General features: G+C 40.0%; 1 protein-coding gene across 2 annotated transcripts; it reads right to left on the bottom strand.

Annotated features, from left to right (window-relative positions):
• Nucleotides 1-907: 907 nt before the first annotated feature.
• Nucleotides 908-7410, bottom strand: LOC110926268 (probable receptor-like protein kinase At2g42960). Of its 2 annotated transcripts, none has more exons than XM_022170022.2 (8): nucleotides 7244-7410; nucleotides 6165-6863; nucleotides 5984-6088; nucleotides 5056-5178; nucleotides 4684-4854; nucleotides 4435-4564; nucleotides 4009-4215; nucleotides 908-1282 (listed from the first exon to the last, which is right to left on the bottom strand). In XM_022170022.2, exons 2-8 carry the CDS (start codon nucleotides 6806-6808, stop codon nucleotides 1196-1198), a joined length of 1467 nt encoding a protein of 488 aa, XP_022025714.1. In that variant the 5' UTR covers nucleotides 6809-6863; nucleotides 7244-7410; the 3' UTR covers nucleotides 908-1195. The 2 variants fall into 2 exon arrangements, with proteins under 2 accessions (XP_022025714.1, XP_022025715.1); XM_022170023.2 differs by having other exon boundaries at nucleotides 6165-6860.
• Nucleotides 7411-22191: the final 14781 nt, after the last annotated feature.

Here is a 22191-nt window from a genome sequence, read left to right as displayed (position 1 = left end):
TAAAGATGTTCTTACAGTTAGAGATATAATAAGCGTTTTTGAAGGACGGTTGAAAATCTAACGTGACAACTAATTGAGCGCGCTAATAGGTGTTTTTGAGCCTCCGATTTTAGCAGCAGGCACGTTGTGAAATGGTCGAAATGGGTAAAAAAAGGCAATATTTTTGTTTGGAGGGCGGTTTTAGATCGTATTCCCACACTGAATGCACTCCGGGATCGGAACTGTTGGGGCGGAAACGTGAATTGTTGTCTGTATGAAGATGGCGATGAAACAGTTGAACGCCTTCTTTGTTCATGCGGGGTAGCGTCGAATGTCTGGTATCACATCTGTCAGTGGTGCAAGGTGAGTCCTTTTATTCTGTTTTCGGCTAAAGATATCGTAACTGCCTCCGAGTTTTGCAATCTAGATAGAGAAGTGAAAGAAGCTTTCCATGGCATTATGTTCGTGACAAGTTGGTGTATATGGTTAGCCAGGAACAATAAAAGGTTCTTGGAGACTCAAGTTAACCCTGGAGAGATTATCCGTAATATTAAGTCCGTCGGTTTTTTATGTTATAAGAATCGGTCCAAAAATAGGTCCGTGAGTTGGGAAAAATGGTGTAGTTTCGATATAAGGTAGCTGCTAGTTTTCGGTCTTTAGGTTCTTGTGTTGAGTTGTTTTTCGTTTTGCTGTAGTGGTTGGTTCGGCCGCCTCTGTTTTGGGGGTTGGCTTCTGTGAATAACATTTACGTTTCAAAAAAAAAAAAAAAAAATCCCAAGAATTGGTTTACTTGCCTTTAAAAACATGTCAAAGCAGCTTTTGATTATCCTATAAATATGACAAAATCTTGGAACATTGGTTTCAGTTAGGTTCTCAACTCTAGGGTACACATGTTCTATGATAGCACACAAACAGCAAGATGTGTCCATTGGGTCACACAAACAGTAAAATTTGTCTGTTAAAAAGGACCGTCAAGGTTGTCCATCCAACCTAAAACAGAACCAAAAACTTCATTGATCATGATTATTATTAACACAAAAAGGGGGAAAAAAAGAAAAATGAAACCCTGTCTCATGTTATGTGATTTACATCTTTCATCATTTTGGATTTACCACCATACACCACTCACTCTTGCTAGTGATCAAGCAAGAACGATTTCAACCCGTCAACGGTTTTTGTTAATTCTGTTCAACAAGGGAACCGGTCAGATTTCTGTTTAGACGGCAGGGCGTTCTATGTCAGCAGAACCACTCATGGTATCACTGTCCATGCTGGCGGTGCGGCTCCTCCTGTTCCTTCGTTCCTGTTTTCAAAGTCAAACACGTTAAACTCGTCAAAGTAACATGTCATCCATCAAAAAGAACTACTAGAGTACAGAGATTAAGGTTGTACTTCCATTTTATTATGGAAAAATTACATATATCCCCTTATTCAACCCTGATTGCATATATCCACTTTCCAACAGCTAAAAATATATCAAATATAACCATTATATTAAATATAGATTAGAGAATGACTATTTTACCCTTTTTACTAAACCATCAAAAAATCAAATTTAACTATTTTTAACTAGTAATTTTTTTAACTTCCTTTTTTCAACTTTTTTTCCGTTTTTATTTTTTTGGCTTTCGTTATCTGTTTTTACTTTCTTTTATTTCTCAACAATCACCAAAAGGTACAAAACAAGTGCCAAAATTTTACAACAGTAGAACAATACAGAAACTTGAGTGGTTTTTATAGTTATAAAAGGTATGAGACTATGAGTTAATTTATTCAAATAATAATGAAATTTGATTACTATTTTATAATTTTATCCCCAGAGAGAATAAAATACATCCCTACAGCCATGACATGAATAGCAAATAGAGACATTATCTGTTTTCCTATCAGGTTTAAAATTCTACAAATTAAGCATCCATTGCCATAATTGGATATTTCAGGACAAAAGTTTCATAGCATGGCATACATGAAAATATAATTAAAAAATGTATCTTCCTAAAATTCTTTATGGCAAAGGCATGAGAATATGTTTTATTGTATCAGGGGATAAGAAATACCTTTGACTTTATACATGTATTCACTACAATAATTACAAAAGAAGCATGTAGATAAAGTAAAGCATCCAAACAAGAGCTGACAAATTCGACTTGTTTGTTTATTTATGGGTCCAGAAATTTTTTATGCATAAAATGCTAAAACCTCCTAAATCATTTTAATATATATATATATGGGTTAGGTTCATTTGTGAACAACCCCCTTGATAGTGAAATGTGTGTAGGGCTGTAAACGAACCGAACGAACACGAACAAGGCCATGTTCGTGTTCGTTCGTTAAGAAAATTAACATGTTTGTGAACTGTTCACGAACGCATACCGAACATACGTTTATGTCCGTGTTCGTTCGTTAAGGAAATTCAGTTGTTCACGAACAGTTCGTGAACACTAGTCTCGAACACAAGCAAATAAAAACAAACGCAAACGAACATTTAACTTGAAAATAAAAAAATAAAAACATTGCTATCCTTAAACAATGGATATAAGCAGTGGCGGACCCATGATTTTTGGACAATGGGGTCCATTTTTCCGGTGTTCAAATCTTTTGGATCGGTTGTTGTTCGGGTCGGGTCGGGTCGAGAAACATAATAGAAAACAATATCATAACTAAATTACAAGTTTCATTTACTACACTTTCAGCTAAATATAGGTGAGAAAAAATTGAAATAGGAAAAAAAATAGAGTGGTTAATTTAAAATCAGGTTTAAAAAAAAAACACAAAAAAACGAAACTAACAAGTATCGAACTTGGAACCTTTTGTATGTAAACAAAGGGTTTTACCACTGCACCAGGCTCACTCTCATTGTTATGGGGTCCAACTAAATTATTTTATGGCGTCCATAGAAAATTTTATATACCACTTCTACTACTTTTTAAAAAAAGATTGGGGTCCAGGGACCCCGTTCCGCTTAACGTGGGTCCGCCCCTGGATATAAGTAGTTAAATACAACCATCAAATGATAAATCAAAACACAAGAAGGTTACTAGACCACCAAACAATGAATCAAGTTTAACTAATTTAGACATAATTATCCCAAAAAATGTTTTAGAATGTCCAAATTTTAGCTAACTTAGAAAAAATAGTGTTTCAAGTTTTCAATATGTTTAGATAAAAGGTTTATTATTTATTTTTTTTTTGATATAATCAAACGGACATGAACGAACGTAAACGAACATATTACCGAACGTTCACGAACGTAGTCGAACGAACGAGACTTGTGTTCGTGTTCGTTCGCTAATATAACCGAACGAAATTTTTTGTTCGTGTTCGTTCGTTAAGCTAATCGAACGGACATAAACGAACTACCCGCCGAACGGTTCACGAACTGTTCGCTGAACATTCGGTTCGTTCACAGCCCTAAATGTGTGAACTAATCCTAGCCCTTGATTATCAGTCCACAAGTGTAAATCAATGGCCAGGATTTGTTCACTCAGTTCACAAATACACTAGTGTTCACTCTAGAACCCCATATAGGGTAGGGATCCTAAGAGAAGTCCACCCTATTTGAGAAACTTGAGAAGCATTCTGGACCACACATTTTCCCTAAGCTTTTCGTAATATACACATATGTATAGTATAAAATTGACTATATACACATATGATATATGTATATAGTTAATTTTAAACTATACATATGTGTATATTACGAAAAGCTTAGGGAAAATGTGTGGTCCAGAATGCTTCTCAAGTTTCTCAGTTAGCCTAGTGCTTCTCACGTGATCCTAACCCTATATATATTAAAATTTTTGTAATCATTTTTGACACGCTAATTATTTACAAAAATAAATAAATACAAATTTTAGATGAAAATTAGGCTCGGATCATCCCGCTTTTTTGACCCATGCCAAAAAAAAAAAAAAAAAATACATGTTCCCACCCGTTATCCAACCTGCCAGGCCCACCCATTTTACTACCCCTAACCAATGCCTGTTAATTGTTAAATACAAAAAAGAAAAAAAGATAGGAGAGTATTACCTCACGATATGGGAAATCTGAATCAAGCATTCTCACGACTTGACTCATTTTAGGCCGTTTCCCAGATTCAGGATCAACACATCTAAGCGCCACCAGAAGTGCACGTTTTAGAGCATGTGTTGAGGGTTTCGGGTCAAGACTTGGGTCAACAACTTCCTCTGCTTTTCTATTTCCCACCATCATTTTCAGCCACTCAACAAGATTGACCTGCAACAAGTTTGAAAAATATTCTAAATTGTAGCGCTATTTCACATGGAGCTGACGGTTTTGACCCGTTTACTAATGAACGGGTCAACTATGTTTTATCTCTAACTGATCACACCAGCACATAAAAAGACTTACCTTAAAGTAAACCGGTCAAATAAAAATAAGCTTCTTATTGAAATAATATAACTTTTGCAATAATATGACACTAGTTATTTTTACCTCATTAGCAACACGATTGTAATCCACTGGATCTCTTCCAGTTACTGCTTCCAGAAGGAGCACACCGAAACTATAAATATCGCTCTTTTCGTTTAACATGCCCGTATTTGCGTACTCCGGGGCCACATAACTGTGCATATTACAACATAAAAAAAAACTTATACAGTATTCTTCTACTTTTACCAATTGTATTTCTAACTCATGTTACGTATAATGGTACAGACGTTTAACAAGAAGTTGAAATCTCACCCGAATGTCCCCATAACTCTGGTATTTATGTGACTTTCTCCGGAATCCAAAAGCTTGGCCAATCCAAAGTCAGAAAGTTTGCCGTTGAAATCATGATCGATCAAAATATTGCTTGATTTTATGTCTCGATGCACAACCTTTGGTTCTATAGCTTCATGCAGGTAAGCAAGCCTGCAAAATCAGTACCCAAAAGTTTCAGAATTTAAAGGATGTATCTGCTCGAAACAAATTACATGTAGACAACAAAAGTCAAATATACATTTATGGACGAAAAGCTAATGCTGCGCACATTTTAATCGGTTAAGCTGAAAAAATATATGAAAAAAGTAACAAGTATACATCTGAAGCAATTCGATAAAAAGATTTACTTACGCTTTTGCAATACCAAGAAGGACCTTCATGCGTGCTTCCCAAGTAAGCACACCACTTTCTCGAGTGTCTCCGTGAAGCCATTGTTCAAGGTTTCCATTGTCCACGTATTCATAAACAAGCATCCTATGTAATTTAAGAAAACGTAAATTATAAGTCGATAGTAGTGAAAACTTGTGAAAGTTCTAAATACAAAAGGGTCTTAATGTGTGACAGAGTGTGGGAGTGAACAATAACGTGCGTGATTATGCAAATAACATGCGTAATTAGGGTTAACCCAACCCATGCAAATTATGCAAATAACGTGAGTAATTAGGGTTTAACCCAACCCATGCATAATTATGCAAATAACGTGAGTAATTATGTATTATAACGTGCGTAATTTAAAAATGAACATGCGTAATTTACTTGCGTACCGTTGCACGTTAAAGGGCTATTGTACGTTAACCTACCCCGTGAAATTTTAAACTCATTTACTTATAAATGGGTCAACTTTGGTAGTGATTTATCTCAAACGGGTCCAACGAACCATTATTTATCCTTCTAGGTGCATAAAATATACACCTGTCTTATAAACATTGGATATAAAGTAGTTAAATGAGTCGTATTCATGTTCAAAATTTTTGTTGTTCGCGTTATCAGATACCTGTTAAACCTGCTAAGACACGATTTGCCAGCCCTGATACAACCTTGAACCTCCTAATTGTTTTAATTTAAAAGACAGAATATTATTGCAATAATATTGTTTCAGTGATCATAAGTAACACATTAGCTATCAATAAAAAAAAACTTCAATTTTTAACAAAATGAAAAAGCATAAAAATAATGGACTAAAGGACCAGGCGACCAGCTAGAGAATTAAGAGAACAAAATAAAAGAAAATAAAAAGAAACCTAGAACTTAATTGTATTAAATAGAGAAAGAAATTTACCTTTGGGTTCCTTCAATGCAATACCCTAGAAGCCGAACAAGATTCTTGTGTCGAACATGCCCTATAGCTTCCACTTCAACTCTAAATTCTTTCTCTGCTTGCCCCCTATGCATAATACCACACAATAACATTATAATACAATAATAAAACCTTAATAATAACAAACAAACATTAAACTCACAAATTGTTAAGCAGCTTCTTCACTGCTACTTCGGTCCCATTAATTAATGTGCCTTTATATACCACCCCATATCCACCCTCACCAACCACATTTTCATTGGAGAATCTACGTGTCGCTTGCTCAAGGTCCCTCAGAGTAAACCAGTGGCCCCACCCTAAATGTGAGGTTTCCGGTAACCCGATAAAAGGAGAAGCTGTTGCTCCATGAGACAACGAAGACTGCTTCCAGATACTTCCGGAAGTTCCTTCTTCGGCTGATTGTGACCTCCCCCTTTCGTACATTGAACTTCCGTGACTTCCATTATCAGAACCTCCAGATTTACTCACTCCAAGTTGAAATAGCATCTTTCCAGAACTCTTATTATTACCACCGGGTCCATTATTACCGGTTGCTGTTGGGTGTTCAAAATTATTATGTGGGCCCGGGCCCCCGACACTATCAACTCTGATATCTTTCGATACATTTGGTATTTGCGAAAGTGGGTATCGGTTTCTTCTTCTTGACTTCCTTTGCCATGTGACCCACATTGATAAAAGACACAGAAAGATACAGATCAATACACCAGCGCATAAGCAGATCGCCACCCATAGTTTAAGACCCATAATCGACGTCTTCTTCGATAATTCCGTATCTAAACTCGACATTCCTCGCGATGATCTTAAAAATCTCAAAATTCTCTAGCTTCTGTTAACCCATCTCCTTAAAATTCCCAATAAATCACAAACATTATCAGCACAATAAGTCAATAACACATCAATTTATCAACCCACAAGATCACAAACTCCAATTGCCTTATTTTTTTATTCAATTAAGCCAAGATTTGTGATGCAATTAACATGAAGACAGAACAAGCACAAACAGTCTTCTAATCACTAGGTTTTTACAAAAGAAATTACACTAATCCCAGATAAAGTTCCAATCTTTAACATCATATAACAAAAAAAGTTGATAAATTTCATCACAATCTGACATAAAGATTATAATAATGCAATTAAATCTGCAAATCATGGGGTTTAATCAGGGGATTTGAGTAAATCAAGTAGTGATCTAAAGGAAATATAATGTGTTGAAAAACTTACTGGAAATGCGATTGAATCTTGAAGCGAATTAGGATCAAAAGACCCACAAGAAACAGTGATGGAGGAGCAGTGCACGCAAAGCCACCGAAAGACAAAATCTGAAGCAAAAAGGAGGTTGAGGAGGAGGGTGAGGTGTGAGTGGGCCAAGAAATACAGGAAGAAAAAATCTAGGAGCTAGTCATAAATGTGTAATTTTTTGTTATAGCTTATTGATTTTATGTAAGTTAATTCATTTATGACATAATTTGATTCTGGTCAAACAAATAGTAAATGGGTGTTTTTGGTGTTTCTTGTGAGTCAGTTTGACATAATTTGATTCTGTCATGAGTGTTAAATGGGTCGTGTTTACGAGTTGGCGGGTTTAACCCGATCTGAACCCAAAAATTTTACACGAATCCAAACCTGACCCGAACCCGAAAACCGTATCATACATATGAACCCGAACACGATCTGAAACTTCGTGAGTTGACCCGAACACGACCCGTTCAACCTGAATTTATTTATTTATTTTTTCTGAAATTAATATATTAAAATTAAAATTTACTTTAAAAAACACAAATGTATATAATACAATTATATTTGAATTATAAAATCTTATGTTAATTTCTCTTTTTAAGTTATAATCATGGCATAAAATGCACACCCCTATTTGGTTTATGACATAAAACATTTAGAAAAAATATAATATAATATAAATGTGTTAAACGGGCCAACCCGCCAACCTGATCTGGATGACCCGAACCCGAACCGTTAAGCTAAACGGGTTCGCGGGTTCAACCTGAAACTGACCCGCACCTGTTTAGGCTAAATCTAAACCCGCAAATTTCTTGTTAGGTTCATGTCGTGTTTTCGGGTCGTGTTAGAAATCCACACCCCTACTGCCAATGAGGTAGTGGTGGAGTGGTTGGGGAAAAATTTGGTGTTCTTTGTGACCCAGGTTCGACTTCCACTCTTCCCTTATTTTCTGCAGCATCCAGGTAAAGAGCGAATACAAGTGGCGCCGGTTCGTCTTGGATGAGAGGTTTTACCGATTATTCCACCGTCGTGCCTTCAGGCGGGCGGAGGTCGGGTTTTCGCGCATCTGGGAGAGCCAAGGGGCTGGCGGCGGTCGAGTTGTCGACCTTAGCCACAACGCCCATTGTCACGGTGGTTAACACGTCGTTCCTTGTCATTAAAAAAAAGTAAATGGGTGACATTTATTATTATTTTTTTGTCTTAAGTTCGTTATTATTAATGGTAGAAATGAAAATATTATTTTGGTCAAACTGATTTCAAGACGGTGTTTCATTAGCACAACAAACTTGTAAGACGTTAGAAACAGACAATGATATCATCATCATCTTCATTATCATACTCAGTAAATTTCACCAATAGCAAAACTAAGATGGGGTTTGAAGAGGGTAAGATGTAGACAGCCTTGCCTTTACCCCGTAGAAATAGAGAGCCTACTTCCACTGAGACCCCCGACTTGATGGTAGTTTTGTATCAAGCCTTAGACATAAGGCACATAACACTCGACAATTAAGACAAAGGCCAATTAGTCCATCCCCTCTTTTAATATTATTTTCACGAAATTAGTTAAATAATGTTAAATTAGTGCACTTTCACTTTTGCCCCCTGATGAGGATACGTCCCTAGTCGGACCGAATGTCTAGGGAACACAAAACTGAACCGAATGTTCAAAGGAACTGTCACACTTAATGCCATAGATGGAACGATCCAACTCCCTGATACGGCATAACTAACTGGGGGCCTACAACTTTAACCGCTATGACAATGACTGGTCCGACCCTAACTAACTTGCCACGTCAGCATTCCCCAAAAGTATAAAAACCCCGCCAAGACTCCACACCAAGGGTAATGACTACTTTCTCTCTCTAAACTCTCCTCTCTCTCTCCCTGACCTATTCTCTCCTCACAAATACTTATTCTCACGCCCGAGCTTGGTCATGGAGAGGCCCCCCTCCCTGTGACGAGGCTAACGGTGTGTTTCTTCCTTGTGATCTTGCAGGTTCTTGCCAGGTCATCTGAAGCTCTACTCAGACCAGGTCGGACCAACTGGTTTTGAGTCTTCAGTGGCGCCATCCACTCGAATTCACATAATTCGCTTCGTTGATTCTCTTCATTCGAAATTATGGAGTCCACAACAACTGTCTCCACAAGCACTTTCCCGTCTTACAGCGACATCCGGGAAGGAAGTGTTGCACCTATAACAGCTGTTCCTATAACAGTTGCCACTACAGCAGTCTCAGCAGGATCGGCAACAGTACCTCCACCTACAAGTTCTGCAATCGCGAGCTCTATCACCACGTTCTCAGTTACTGCTCCAGTCGCCACGCCGTTGCCTAGTTTCGACAACGCTTTCCTTTTACGGAATGCCGACTTACTACGGCAACTGCAGCAGCAGCAGCGAGAGGAAATGTTGTAGAGTCTCCGCACGAACTTGTTCAATAGTGCTTATCCAGGGGCTAATCCCGTCTCCGTCGGAGCTTTCACCTCTGGATCTATGGTAAGTCCTATAATCTCCACCCCCATAACATGTGTTTCACAAGTTTCCCCACTTATGAGTGCTCCGATAAATAACGGTCTTTACGGCCTGTTTCGCCAGGGATCTATGGGTTTAAACCCTCAAGATCAAGAGTTAATCATGCCATACCATCCTACGTCTATGACTTCTCAGTCGAAGTTCACGTTAAGGATCGTTAATGCGCCACTCCCGGCAAAGGGTGGGTGACACGTCAGGACAGCCAATCAAGTATTGACACGTCAGGGTGGGTGACACATATCAAAAGTCACATCGATTAGGGTAAAAATAGGGTAACCGACGGTCACCAAAACAAAAGTCACCGCCAAAATTCAAAATTCAAAAATCAGCGAAACCAGCGGCAAATAAGGGCCCCGAATCGCCAAAACTTCGCCACTTAGTTCAAAGCTTTTGCTGAACAAATGCTACAAACTAGGGGGACTTGATGAGGATACGTCCCTAGTCGGACCGAATGTCTAGGGAACACAAAACCGAACCGAATGTTCAAAGGAACTGTCGCACTTAATGCCATAGATGGAACGATCCAACTCCCTGATACGGCGTAACTAACTGGGGGCCCACAACTTTAACCGCTATGACAATGACTGGTCCGACCCTAACTAACTTGCCACGTCAGCATTCCCCAAAAGTATAAATACCCCGCCAAGACTCCACACCAAGGGTAATGACTACTTTCTCTCTCTAAACTCTTCTCTCTCTCTCCCTGACCTATTCTCTCCTCACAAATACTTATTCTCACGCCTGAGTTTGTTCATAGAGAGGTCCCCCTCCCTGTGACGAGGCTAACGGTGTGTTTCTTCCTTGTGATCTTGCAGGTTCTTGCCAGGTCATCTGAAGCTCTACTCAGACCAGGTCGGACCAACTGGTTTTGAGTCTTCACCCCCCAAACGCCCACACATATATACATTACATGTGCCTGCCGCAAGCGGGGCGTAAAACAAACAATGATAAATAGAGAGAATTAAAGTTGCTAAATAACACCAAAGCTGAACAAAGTCAAAATTAGCACGATTAGCACGATTTTTAATATATAAGTATCCCAAGTCCCAACACCTTGAACTCCTGAATAATATTATTGACACCAGCTTTGTTTTGCTTAAAAATGAGGTTCTTCTGCGCCTTTCATATAGCTTAATTAACAAGCCAATAACATGAGAGATTGTACCACCATTCTAGACACTTTTGAGACTAAACTTAGATTAAGTTTTATTCTAATATATTTCTTCACATAAAATGTATAGGCAATTACTTCTAAGGAGTGTCTTAATATATCTCACTAGAGTACTTATAATAATCAGTGTTGTCAAAATCGCGATTAGTCGGCGATTAATCGCTAGTCGGCCAGTAACTGAGTATTTTTTCGTTAATCGGTCTATTAATCGCCAGTCCGGCCTAGTCGGTCCTACTCGGACCTAGTCGGCCAGCCAAAAATCGGCTATTCTGGCCAGATTCCGGCAAAAACCTATATATTCCTGCCAAAACCTCTAAATTCCGGTGAGTTTCTAAACCAAACCATGTGAATTCCAACAGTTAATCTTGTATACTTAAAAAATGAGTTGAGGAAGAATTAAAACCTAGCTACTTAAAATATTTACCAATAAAAATATGTTTATGTACACATAAAACTGAAAATTACATATAAAAAACCTGATCCGATTAATCCCGAGTAATCCCTAGTAGTAGCTAGTCGCCACCTCACCAGCCGACTAGCGACTAACAAGTTCTTCAACCTTAATAATAACGCATCATTATAACTAGTTATAAAAATAAGACTAAATTGCAGAAATCAACCTTTATGTTATACCCAAACTGCACTTCGTACCTTTCACTATGAAATCGGCAAAAACCAACCCTTATGTTCATGTTTTACTACAGAGTCAACCTTTACCACTAACCTTGTTTGTTATCTTGGTTAAATGCCTTCACATGTGTTGCACATGAGGGCATTACAGTCATTTCACCTATCCTTTTAATGTCTTTTTGTTTTATATAAACTATAAATATAATAGCAGGTTGTTCGTCTTCTTCCCCTTGTCATCTTCATCCCCTTCTTCCTACCCAAATTGATTTGTCTAGAGCAATCACTATGCCGATACCTTTCAACAAGCTCCAACACTTCCTCCTCATCCAACGGTTCCCCAACAATCTTCCTCCTCTCTTCTTCAACTTTCACCACATCCACCACCTCCTGCAACGGCGTCGCCGTGCCGGTCCATTTCAGGTCAAGTCGTCCCGGCCTGAAAGGTGAGAACTTGGGTGTTTCCCGGTACCCAATTGGGTCAACAGATGGGTTTGTTTCAGAGTATGAGTACCTGAAATCAAAGGGTAAGTTGGATTTTAGAGGATAATTGTTTTGGGGTTTGTTGTTTGGTGAATCTTGTTTGTGGGATTGCTGATTAAGAAGTAAGTTGTCTTTATGGAAGCATAGTTGGAATTCCAGGTCATGGTTAGGTTTTCGTTCTTTTCGGTTTCTTGTCTTATTTGTAGGCATAAATTCAACGGAAGATGTCACACCCCGATCTCCACGTGTCACCGGTGGGCCCGGTGTGGGGTACAGTGACGTAGTTGGCATCGTCATAGACAATCCACACAATATAATAATGCACAGCGGAAGCAGAATAGATACATTTCAACTTTTAAATAAAGTGCAATAATAATATCACAGTAGTTGAAACGGATCCACATGCGGATCAATAAAATAAGATAAAATTGTTCAACAGATATTTTGTCGTCCGAGCTTGCGAGACTATAGTGGACGCTCTTAGGAAACAGCCAGCCTATTTCGTCTAGTACCTGCACTTAACCTTTTGGGAAAAATACGTCAGTTTACACTGGTAAATACAAATCGACTGACTCATTTTGAAAATGATTGAAAATTGATTTAAATGCACAAGGCATAAATATTTTTATTAACTTGGGATAATTATATAATATAAACTTGTGAACAATTTACATGCACTCGTATCTTTGGTGGCCCGGGATCTGCTGTCCGGGCTAAGAATTAAATGACACACCACATTAAAGAGTTATACACGCCGAGTGTACGCCTACACCCCGTGCTCTGGTCGTGGCCATCTCGTAAGATAATGCCAAGGATATCCGGGACACGGTCAATAACCCCCCAAAGCCTAAAGTAAGACAAGACTGTTTAAACGAAGTCGCACAAGCTATTCAAGACTGTACACCCATAAGGAGCAGGACTTGTGCGCCCGATCAAGCGGTATTTTAAATACCGTACCCCAAGCCCGTATAGGGAAAATAAGTCAAAATGTATTTACCTGAGCAAGTATGTAACACAAACGGTAAGTGTGGGAGCTTTTACTGGGCCTCCTAATCTAGAACAAAGGTTTATAATTAACCTATTAGATTCCTAACGGGTCTTTTATTTAAGCCTAAGCTTTGACCGGTTAGTTTTAAGAATGATACGGTTTACGCACGATTAAGCGAAAGACCGGATAGAATGTGATTTAGACCCGACAAGTTTGAATACTTGTATAATATGGGTATACTAAATACATTCTGGATTTTGAAATAAAAATGATAACGTTTGACCCGTTTCGGTTAATTTACGCAAACTAGTTACGTAAACCGAATCGAACGCGAAAAGGGCGATACAGGTAGACCAATGATTCAAATGCAAGTTCCCTGATATAATATGCTTTAATTATGATATAACATCAGTAAGTTATGTTCTATATTGCCCGTAATAATTTTAAACCCAATTTATGCCTTAGAAGGGCATTTTGGTCATTTAAAAGATAATAAAAGAGTAAAATTAGAAATCTGAGTTTCGGGTCTGGTTCATACAGTAAATATACTTAATATAACATATTATATCAGTAGGGTATGACCCATATATCAAATTTATCATTTAAAACCAAACTATGCACCGTAGGGGTAATTTAGTAATTTCACAAGGGCTAAAAACGCCAAAACTGGAAATCTGAGTTCTTATACTTATACATACTGTTTTTATATGAAAATATGCTAAACACATCAGTAGGTATAAGTCTTACATGTTTAAAACAAGTATAACGCTTACTATGCGCTTAAAACGCTAAATATGCGATTTAGAGCCGTTTCCGGGTTTATATATGAAAGCTGAGATTTTTATATTTCCAGAATACTTAAAATAATTTATTTAACTTATAAAATCAGTAGAAAAAGGTTTCGGGTCAAAAGGATGTGTAAAACTCATTTTATGACTTAAACGGTCAAAACCGACATAACCCGAAATAGCTAGGCGATCTAGGATCCGTTCAGCCAAAAATTAATTAAAAATCATCAAATTCCCAGAATATTATAATACATCAGTTGGTAAAAAGTTTTGCATCAAAACGTGGCCAGAAATAGGTCATACGCGAAAAGGACCGATTATGTAAATTTAAGATATCGTTTTACGCTAATGGCCATAACTCACAATCTGGACCACCAACTGATCCGAAATTTTCGGTGCAGGTTTATATATTAGAAATAAAGATTTCTACTCTTTCACTTTTCCAAAAATCACGTTTTATATCAAAAAGGGCAAAATAGTCAACTTTATGCATAAATCGGAAACATGCATTCGAATCGGCTAAGCATAGACTTAATCAACAAAATTCCAGAAAGTTTAACTAAAATAAAAATAGTCAAAAATACTTTCCAATACAGATCTCGAACATGCATGTACGAATCCGAATCGATAGTCTACGAAATAATCGTTTTACAAGACTTTCGGTTCCGATTCGTGTCTATACTATAGATTGTCGAGTTGATCGTGGTAAAATACATTCTTATATTCATAATAAAGCTATCTATGAAGATCAAACAGATTGCATGTCATTTATTTTACCATTTAAGCTATTTTTCTCAAAAATCACTTCTGTTGACTTTTTAGAAACATGTTTGACTCGACAATTAGCATGCATATAGTGGGATTCAGATAGTACCCTTTAGAGGGTTTGTTTCCCACATAAATACCAACATATATCAGGTTTCAATTCGAGAAATGACTGAAAGAAATTCGTTTAATCAGAAAGTCAAAGCTTATGAACAAACAGTTTGACTTTTAGCAATAATCAAAGCAAGAACGGATTAGAGAACGAATTGGAAGCTTACAAAGGTCCTATAGGTGCTTAGTGAACACTAGGATTCGGCCTTGATGATCAGATTAACTCCAGAAAGCCTGCCTTGAAGGTTCTTGAGAGCTCTTGAGAGAAGTGAGGTCTTGATCAAATGCAAATGTCCAAGAATTGGCCTTGTAATCTGATTTAAAGATGGAATTTCGAGGGTACTATAGCCATAGCCATGCATGGCATCTAATTGGAGCAAAAGGAGGCAAGAACCAGCTGTTTACAACTCAATTTCGGAGCCAAATAACCCAATTTCGCGACTTCTGTCGCTGGCAGCCCCACGCGGCCCGCTTGGGTCAGACCAGGCGGGTCGCCTGACCCTTGATCAGCCAAAATATTTTCCAACTTGACAGCTTTAGTCCCTGATCTTGTATTCGATGTTTTGGCTGCTTAATTTGACCCGTAAACCCCCAAACCTGGTTTTTAAGAACCTTAGGACATTTACCAACATGGTAATGTCCTCGGATAACTTTGCGCTCAACCGAAAAGCCATGAAATTCGACGTTGACGCTTTTAACCCCTCAAGTACGGTTTTGGCCATAACTTTCTCATACGTTGACGAAACTTCACGAAATTTTAACCACATATTCTAGTGAGTATATTTTAGCTTCTCAAAGCTTCGGGTCTGCCAAAAGTTCACTCAGAGGTATAAATTAAACATGTTGACACTTTTGGCCCCTATAGTTTGCAATACTTCACTTTTGTGCAATTTCAGCGTCGTATGATCCATGAACCATCCGTTTAAGGTTATAAACATTATGTAGGGTTATCATAGAGCCTATTTATCCATTGTTGACACTTTGGACCCTTACGTTCCATAGTTTTCACTGTTTGTCACTTTTAGTCCCTCTAAGGTATGTTTTCACATACCGGAACCTTATGACACGTGTCAAGACATTATTGGACGAAATTTTTCGAGGTGTTACATCCTCACCCCCTTAAAAGAAATCTCGACCCCGAGATTTATTCAAACAAATGGGGATATTTTTCTTTCATCGTGGATTCCACTTCCCACGTGTATTCGGGACCTCTACGGGCATCCCACTTGACCTTAACAATAGGCACGTGCTTCCTTCGAAGCTTCTTCACCTGTCGATCCTCAATCGACAAAGGTGTTTCCACAAACTTCAGACTCTCGTCTATGTGTATATCTGTATGCGGTATAACCAGTGAATCGTCAGCGAAACACTTCTTCAAATTACAGATGTGGAACACATTATGAATAGCACTAAGCTCTTCAGGCAAGTTTAACTTGTAAGCGACTGACCCGATACGTTCGATAATCTCGAAAGGTCCTATGTATCTCGGGCTTAGCTTGCCTTTCTTTCCAAATCGCATCACACCCTTCCAGGGCGATACTTTAAGCAATACTTTATCACCTACATCGAAGTGAAAGTCTTTGCGCTTAGGATCCGCATAACTTTTCTGCCTATCCCTGGCAGCTTTCAAACGATCGCGTATCTGCACGATCTTGTCTGTCGTCTCAAAGACAATGTCTGGTCCAGACAACTGGACATCCCCAACTTCTGCCCAACAAATGGGCGATCTACACTTCCTACCGTATAGGGCCTCAAAAGGCGCAGCCTTTATGCTGGAATGGTAGCTATTGTTGTAGGAGAATTCAATCAGTGGTAAGTTCTTATCCCAACTACCACCCAAGTCGATCGCACATGCGCGAAGCATGTCTTCCAAAGTTTGAATAGTACGCTCACTCTGACCATCAGTCTGAGGATGATAAGCCGTACTAAAATTCAAACGAGTGCCCAACGACTGTTGGAAACTCTTCCAAAAATGTGACGTATATCTAGTATCTCTATCAGAGATAATAGATATAGGTATACCATGTAGCACTACTATCTTATCGACGTATAATTGAGCTAACATATCTGAGCTATACGTCTCTTTGATGGGTAGAAAATGAGCTGACTTAGTCAGTCTATCAACTATGACCCATATGGTATCATTTCCCTTTTTCGTCTTCGGCAACTTGGTGATAAAATCCATTGTCACCATTTCCCACTTCCATTTGGGAATTTCAGGTTGTTGAAGCAAACCTGACGGCTTCTGATGCTCGGCCTTGACTTGCGCACAAGTCAAGCATTTAGCTACATGCTCAGCTACTGGCTTTTTCAAACCAATCCACCAGTAGTTTGTTTTCAAATCCTGGTACATCTTATCAGCTCCAGGATGAACGGAGTATTTAGAGCTGTGGGCTTCCTGGAGGATAACATCCCGAAGTCCTCCATAGACTGGAACCCATATTCGTCCGTTTAGTCGTAGCATTCCATCTTTGTCATGGGATAACTGCTCCTCAGTTACTCCCAACTTTTCTGCAGGATAGTTAGCTTCCAGCACAGCTTCCTTCTGTGCAGCTAACACCCTTTCATTCAAATTATTTCTTATCTCAATGCGCTTGGCATTGATTCTGATCGGTTTCACCCTTTCCTTTCTGCTTAAGGCGTCGGCAACCACATTTGCCTTGCCTGGATGGTATCTTATCTCACAGTCATAATCATTTAGAGTTTCCATCCATCGCCTTTGTCGCATGTTCAATTCCTTCTGATTGAACAGATGCTGAAGACTCTTGTGATCCGAATAAATTATGCACTTGGTGCCATACAAGTAATGTCTCCGTAGCTTCAAAGCAAATACAACCGCACCCAATTCCAAGTCGTGGGTGGTGTAGTTCTTCTCGTGCACCTTGAGCTGTCGAGAAGCGTAGGCAATGACTTTGCCTTTCTGCATGAGTACACAGCCCATGCCAGTATGTGATGCGTCACAGTACACCACAAATTCCTCTATTCCATCAGGCAATGTCAACACTGGAGCATTGCTCAGCTTTTTCTTCAAAACATCGAAGGATTCCTGCTGCTTAGGGCCCCAATCGAACTTAATCTTCTTACGGGTCAATGAAGTTAGGGGCGCAGCAATTCTCGAAAAGTTCTCGATAAATCGCCTATAGTATCCTGCCAAGCCAAGGAAACTGCGAATCTCGGTAGGAGTCTTCGGCTCCTGCCAGTTCATGACTGCTTCTACTTTAGCGGGATCTACTTGGATACCACGCTCGCTTACTACATGTCCAAGGAACTGGACTTCTCGAAGCCAAAATTCACACTTCGAGAATTTGGCATAAAGCTTCTCTTGATGCAGAAGTTTGAGAATACAACGAAGGTGTTTCTCATGATCAGCTTGGCTCTTCGAGTAGATAAGAATGTCATCAATGAAGACGATGACGAACTTATCTAAATAAGGTTTGCAGACGCGATTCATGAGATCCATGAACGCGGCTGGTGCGTTAGTGAGCCCAAACGGCATCACTAGGAACTCGTAATGTCCATAACGAGTCCTAAACGCGGTCTTGTGTACGTCTTCCTCCTTGACCTTCAACTGATGATATCCTGACCTTAGGTCAATCTTGGAGAAATAGCTTGCTCCTTGCAACTGATCGAACAGATCGTCGATCCTGGGTAACGGATATCTATTCTTAATAGTGACCTTGTTAAGCTCACGGTAATCGATGCACAGACGCATCGACCCATCCTTCTTTTTAACGAACAAGATTGGCGCTCCCCAAGGAGATGAGCTAGGTCTAATAAAACCTTTAGCTAATAGATCATCCAACTGCGTCCTCAACTCCTTCATCTCCGTTGGTGCCAATCTGTATGGTGCTCTTGCTACAGGTGCAGCGCCTGGTATGATATCTATCCGAAACTCTACTTGCCTATCTGGTGGCAAACCAGGTAGCTCTTCAGGGAAAACCTCAGGATATTCCGAAATAACAGGAATATCTTCAATCTTCGGCTTCGGCTCATCAATGGTAACTTGTGCCATATAAATGACACATCCTTTCTGCATGCACTTGGATGCCTTGAGCATGGACACTTGCTCCGGCAATCCATGCTGGGTATCTCCTTGAATAGTAAGTGACTCACCAGACGGAGTCTTCACTATCACCTGCTTTCTATTGCACAGAATCTGGGCTTGGTTACTCGACAACCAATCCATGCCTATCACTATGTCGAATCCAGCTAGCTTAAAGGGAAGCAAGGATAACGGGAAAGAATGATTCCTAATGGATATAACACATCCATCTAGAACAGTCGAGGCGGTTTCTATGGTTCTATCGGCTAATTCCACCTCATATTTCACACTTAAGGTTTTAACAGGAAGGTTCAACAGTTTACAAAACTTATCATCTACAAACGACTTATCAGCTCCTGAATCAAACAAGACTCTAGCAAAAACATCATTTACAAGAAACGTACCGGTAATGACGTTATCGTCAAGGACTGCTTCCTTTGCGTCCATTCTGAAGACTCTCGCATTAGTCTTCTTCCCATCATCTGCTTTCTTCGCATTCTTTGGGCAATTTGGCCGGATATGCCCTTTCTCGTTGCAACCGAAACAAGTTGCATCCTTCATTTTCTTGCAATCCACAGCTTTATGATCTGTGGACTTGCAGATCCCACAACGTTTCTCGAAAGACTGGGACTTAGACTCCTGCCTGCATCTCCCAAAATGATGCCTCTTACAAACCTTGCATTTGGGTTTCTCACCCGACTGATCCCCTTTCTTGAACCCCGACCCTTTCCTATGGTCGTTGTTTCCCTTGTGTCGTTTCTCAGATCTTCGTGAGGTGTCATCCTCACGTTTCCTTTTGTTTTCCTCCGAGCTCTTCATAGCTCTTAGTCTAACGACATCTTGAGTGAGGGAGAGGGATAGATCAGCTACTGATCTAAATGTAGTAGGCCTTGAAGCCTTGACGCTTGCCTTTATCTCCGGTGCCAGACCCCCAATAAATCGAGCGATCCTACGCGGCTCCGGGGTCACCAAATAAGGCACTAACCGGGATAAGGTGTTGAACGTAGTAAGATACGCTTGACAATCGAGATTCTTCATAACTAGAGACACAAAATCCGATTCAATTCTCTCGACCTCATGCTGCGGACAGAAATTCTCCTTGATCAGTGCAACAAACTGATCCCATGTCATGCTATACAGAGCGGTCTTTCCAGTAGCTTGTAGAAGCGACTTCCACCATGCTAACGCGTCTCCCTTGAACGACTGGGACGCGTACTTCACAACATCCCTATCAGCACACCCGCTGATATCAACCACAGTATCCATCTCATCAATCCACGTCATACAATCGACGGCTCCCTTTTCCCCAGTGAAATCTCTGGGCTTGCAAGATACGAAGTATTTGTACATACAGGACCTGCTGTGCGTATCATGCTTCAGCTTAATCTCCTGCTTTGGGACGCTGCTGTGGTTGGAGGAGTGATTATCATCCTCAGCTTTCTTCGGCTCACTCTTTTTAGAGGGTGGCTTACTATGAGCCTCAGAATGAGTCTTGGGCTTTGCGGGCGTTTCTGTTCGGGTCCTACTCCGAGTACCACTAGATTCCCTGAATTGCCTATCCATAGCCTTGGCAACAGCGTTATCTATCAGTGCTTGCAACTCTGCACCGGTAACGTGAATCTTTGCATTATCTGAGTGTTCCCCAGAATGACTGTTGGTCTCCTCCGATTTGGCCATTGTAGCTTTAAGCTACAATAAAGAACAAGGTCTATTTAGAAACCTAACAGTATTATCGTTCTAGACGATTTATTAACCATGGTATCAAGAACCTTAGCAGTTAATTTAATAAATTTCATTCAGGCTCTTATTAGCAATCAAGGAATGAAAATATATATATTGGCACCATAGGCCTAGTCACATGGACAATCACTAAATTATAAAATTTAGATTTTTATAGGATTATAAATTGTATAATTAAACAAATAATCCTTTTTCTAGACAGAGAGTCATATACCACACAACTGTCACTATATGACATAGTCATAACCCGTAGGTATCAAGTCATTAATAGACTTGTATACAGATATAATCTGTAGATAATTTATTAAAAAGGGTGACGTGGGTGATTTTACGAATCACGCTTAGTCAAGAATGTTAACATGTTCTCAGACGTTAACAGGGAGTTGAATCTTTTCAACCAGGTTTTACCATCATGGCCAGGCCTATTAATAAGGCATTCAAGCTAGGTTATACCTTACTAAGATTCTTATAAAATGGCAAATCAAATAAAAATTGATATTTTCCATTATTTTAATATTATATTCATGCATATAAATAAAATGAGAAATTCAAATTAACCATTTCAAATTTCAATATAAAGTACCAGTACATATTTGCCCTAAACGGGACTTTAATTCAAATAACACGAATAACATGCCCGCGCAGGGGCTAAACAACTAACAACAACAACAAATAAAATAAAACAAACCCACGCAGGGGTTAACAGAACCACATACCCACGCAGGGGTAGAATAAGATAGATATACCCACGCAGGGGTAGAATACAAGAATAGATGTCCACGCAGGGACATGAGTAATGAGATAACAATCAAAGGATTCAATGATCCTTCTTACTCTTACCCTTGAGTAAGTCAAACACCTTCTTGAACATACCATTGTTGCGTCGGCGATCAGCTCGCATCTCGTGTTGCAACTCGCGTCGCATGCTGTTAATCCCATGCAGGATTTCTTGAACCTGCGGCGGCGACATCATAGGCGCCGGCGGCGGTGGCTGGTACTGCTGCGGCTGCGGTGGCTGTGGCTGCTGGTAACCCGGAGGGTAACCAAAAGTAGACTGCCCAGCAGTCCAAGTGTCTCCAAATGGACCACTAGGTGGGAGTGAGCTGTAGTTCACAGCTTGCCAATAAGGGTCTCCTGTGTAATCATAACCCTGAGGGAAAACCTGCTCGAACGGGTTAAACTGAGCTGCGCTGGCATAAGCCGGAATCGGCTCTCCATAGTTCTGCGGCGGCAGAGGCGGGATCGGTACTGAAGTGACCTCCGATACGGGATGCTGAGACTCCCCCGTCTCGGACTCCTCGGGAAGAGGCGTGTAGCGGCTGCTACCAACATGTGGAGGGGTGCCTATGCGAATCCCTCCGTGCGTAGACATGCGCGCATTCCTCCTTGGCCTCTGAGGCGGAGGAGGTAAAACTGGTGGCGGCGGTGGTGACGGAGTGATCACGTCACGCCATAGGGCCTCAGATAGGTCCTGCTGTAGAGGCGGCTGCTGCTGAAGCTGCTGCTGCTGAGAGTGGTGCTGCGAGTGCACCGGCGAAACCTGGTGAGACTGGAGCATCGGAGAGTTGTGGCTGGGGGTGTAATACCAATCATACTGCTTAAATCTCTCCTGAAAGCTGTCCCCACCATTGTAGGGTGATCCCCTAAATGGCGACCCATCCGATATCTCGATGGGATGGTTGGGCGTA

This window comes from Helianthus annuus, chromosome 17 (genome assembly GCF_002127325.2).
Source record: "Helianthus annuus cultivar XRQ/B chromosome 17, HanXRQr2.0-SUNRISE, whole genome shotgun sequence".
Lineage (NCBI taxonomy): Eukaryota > Viridiplantae > Streptophyta > Magnoliopsida > Asterales > Asteraceae > Helianthus > Helianthus annuus.
The sequence above is the reverse complement of the archived record's forward strand: the minus strand, read 5'-3'. Positions and strand labels throughout refer to the sequence as shown.

What these genes read in the sequence shown, in the direction of transcription:
- LOC110926268 (XM_022170022.2), bottom strand. Translation starts at nt 6,808, where the DNA reads ATGTCGAGTTTAGATACGGAATTATCGAAGAAGACGTCGATTATGGGT. An exon ending in ACAATCGTGTTGCTAATGAG is followed by an intron (nt 4,216 to 4,434) that starts GTAAAAATAACT and finishes AACTTGTTGCAG; the next exon opens with GTCAATCTTGTTGAGTGGCT. An exon ending in CAGATTTCCCATATCGTGAG is followed by an intron (nt 1,283 to 4,008) that starts GTAATACTCTCC and finishes CTTTGAAAACAG; the next exon opens with GAACGAAGGAACAGGAGGAG.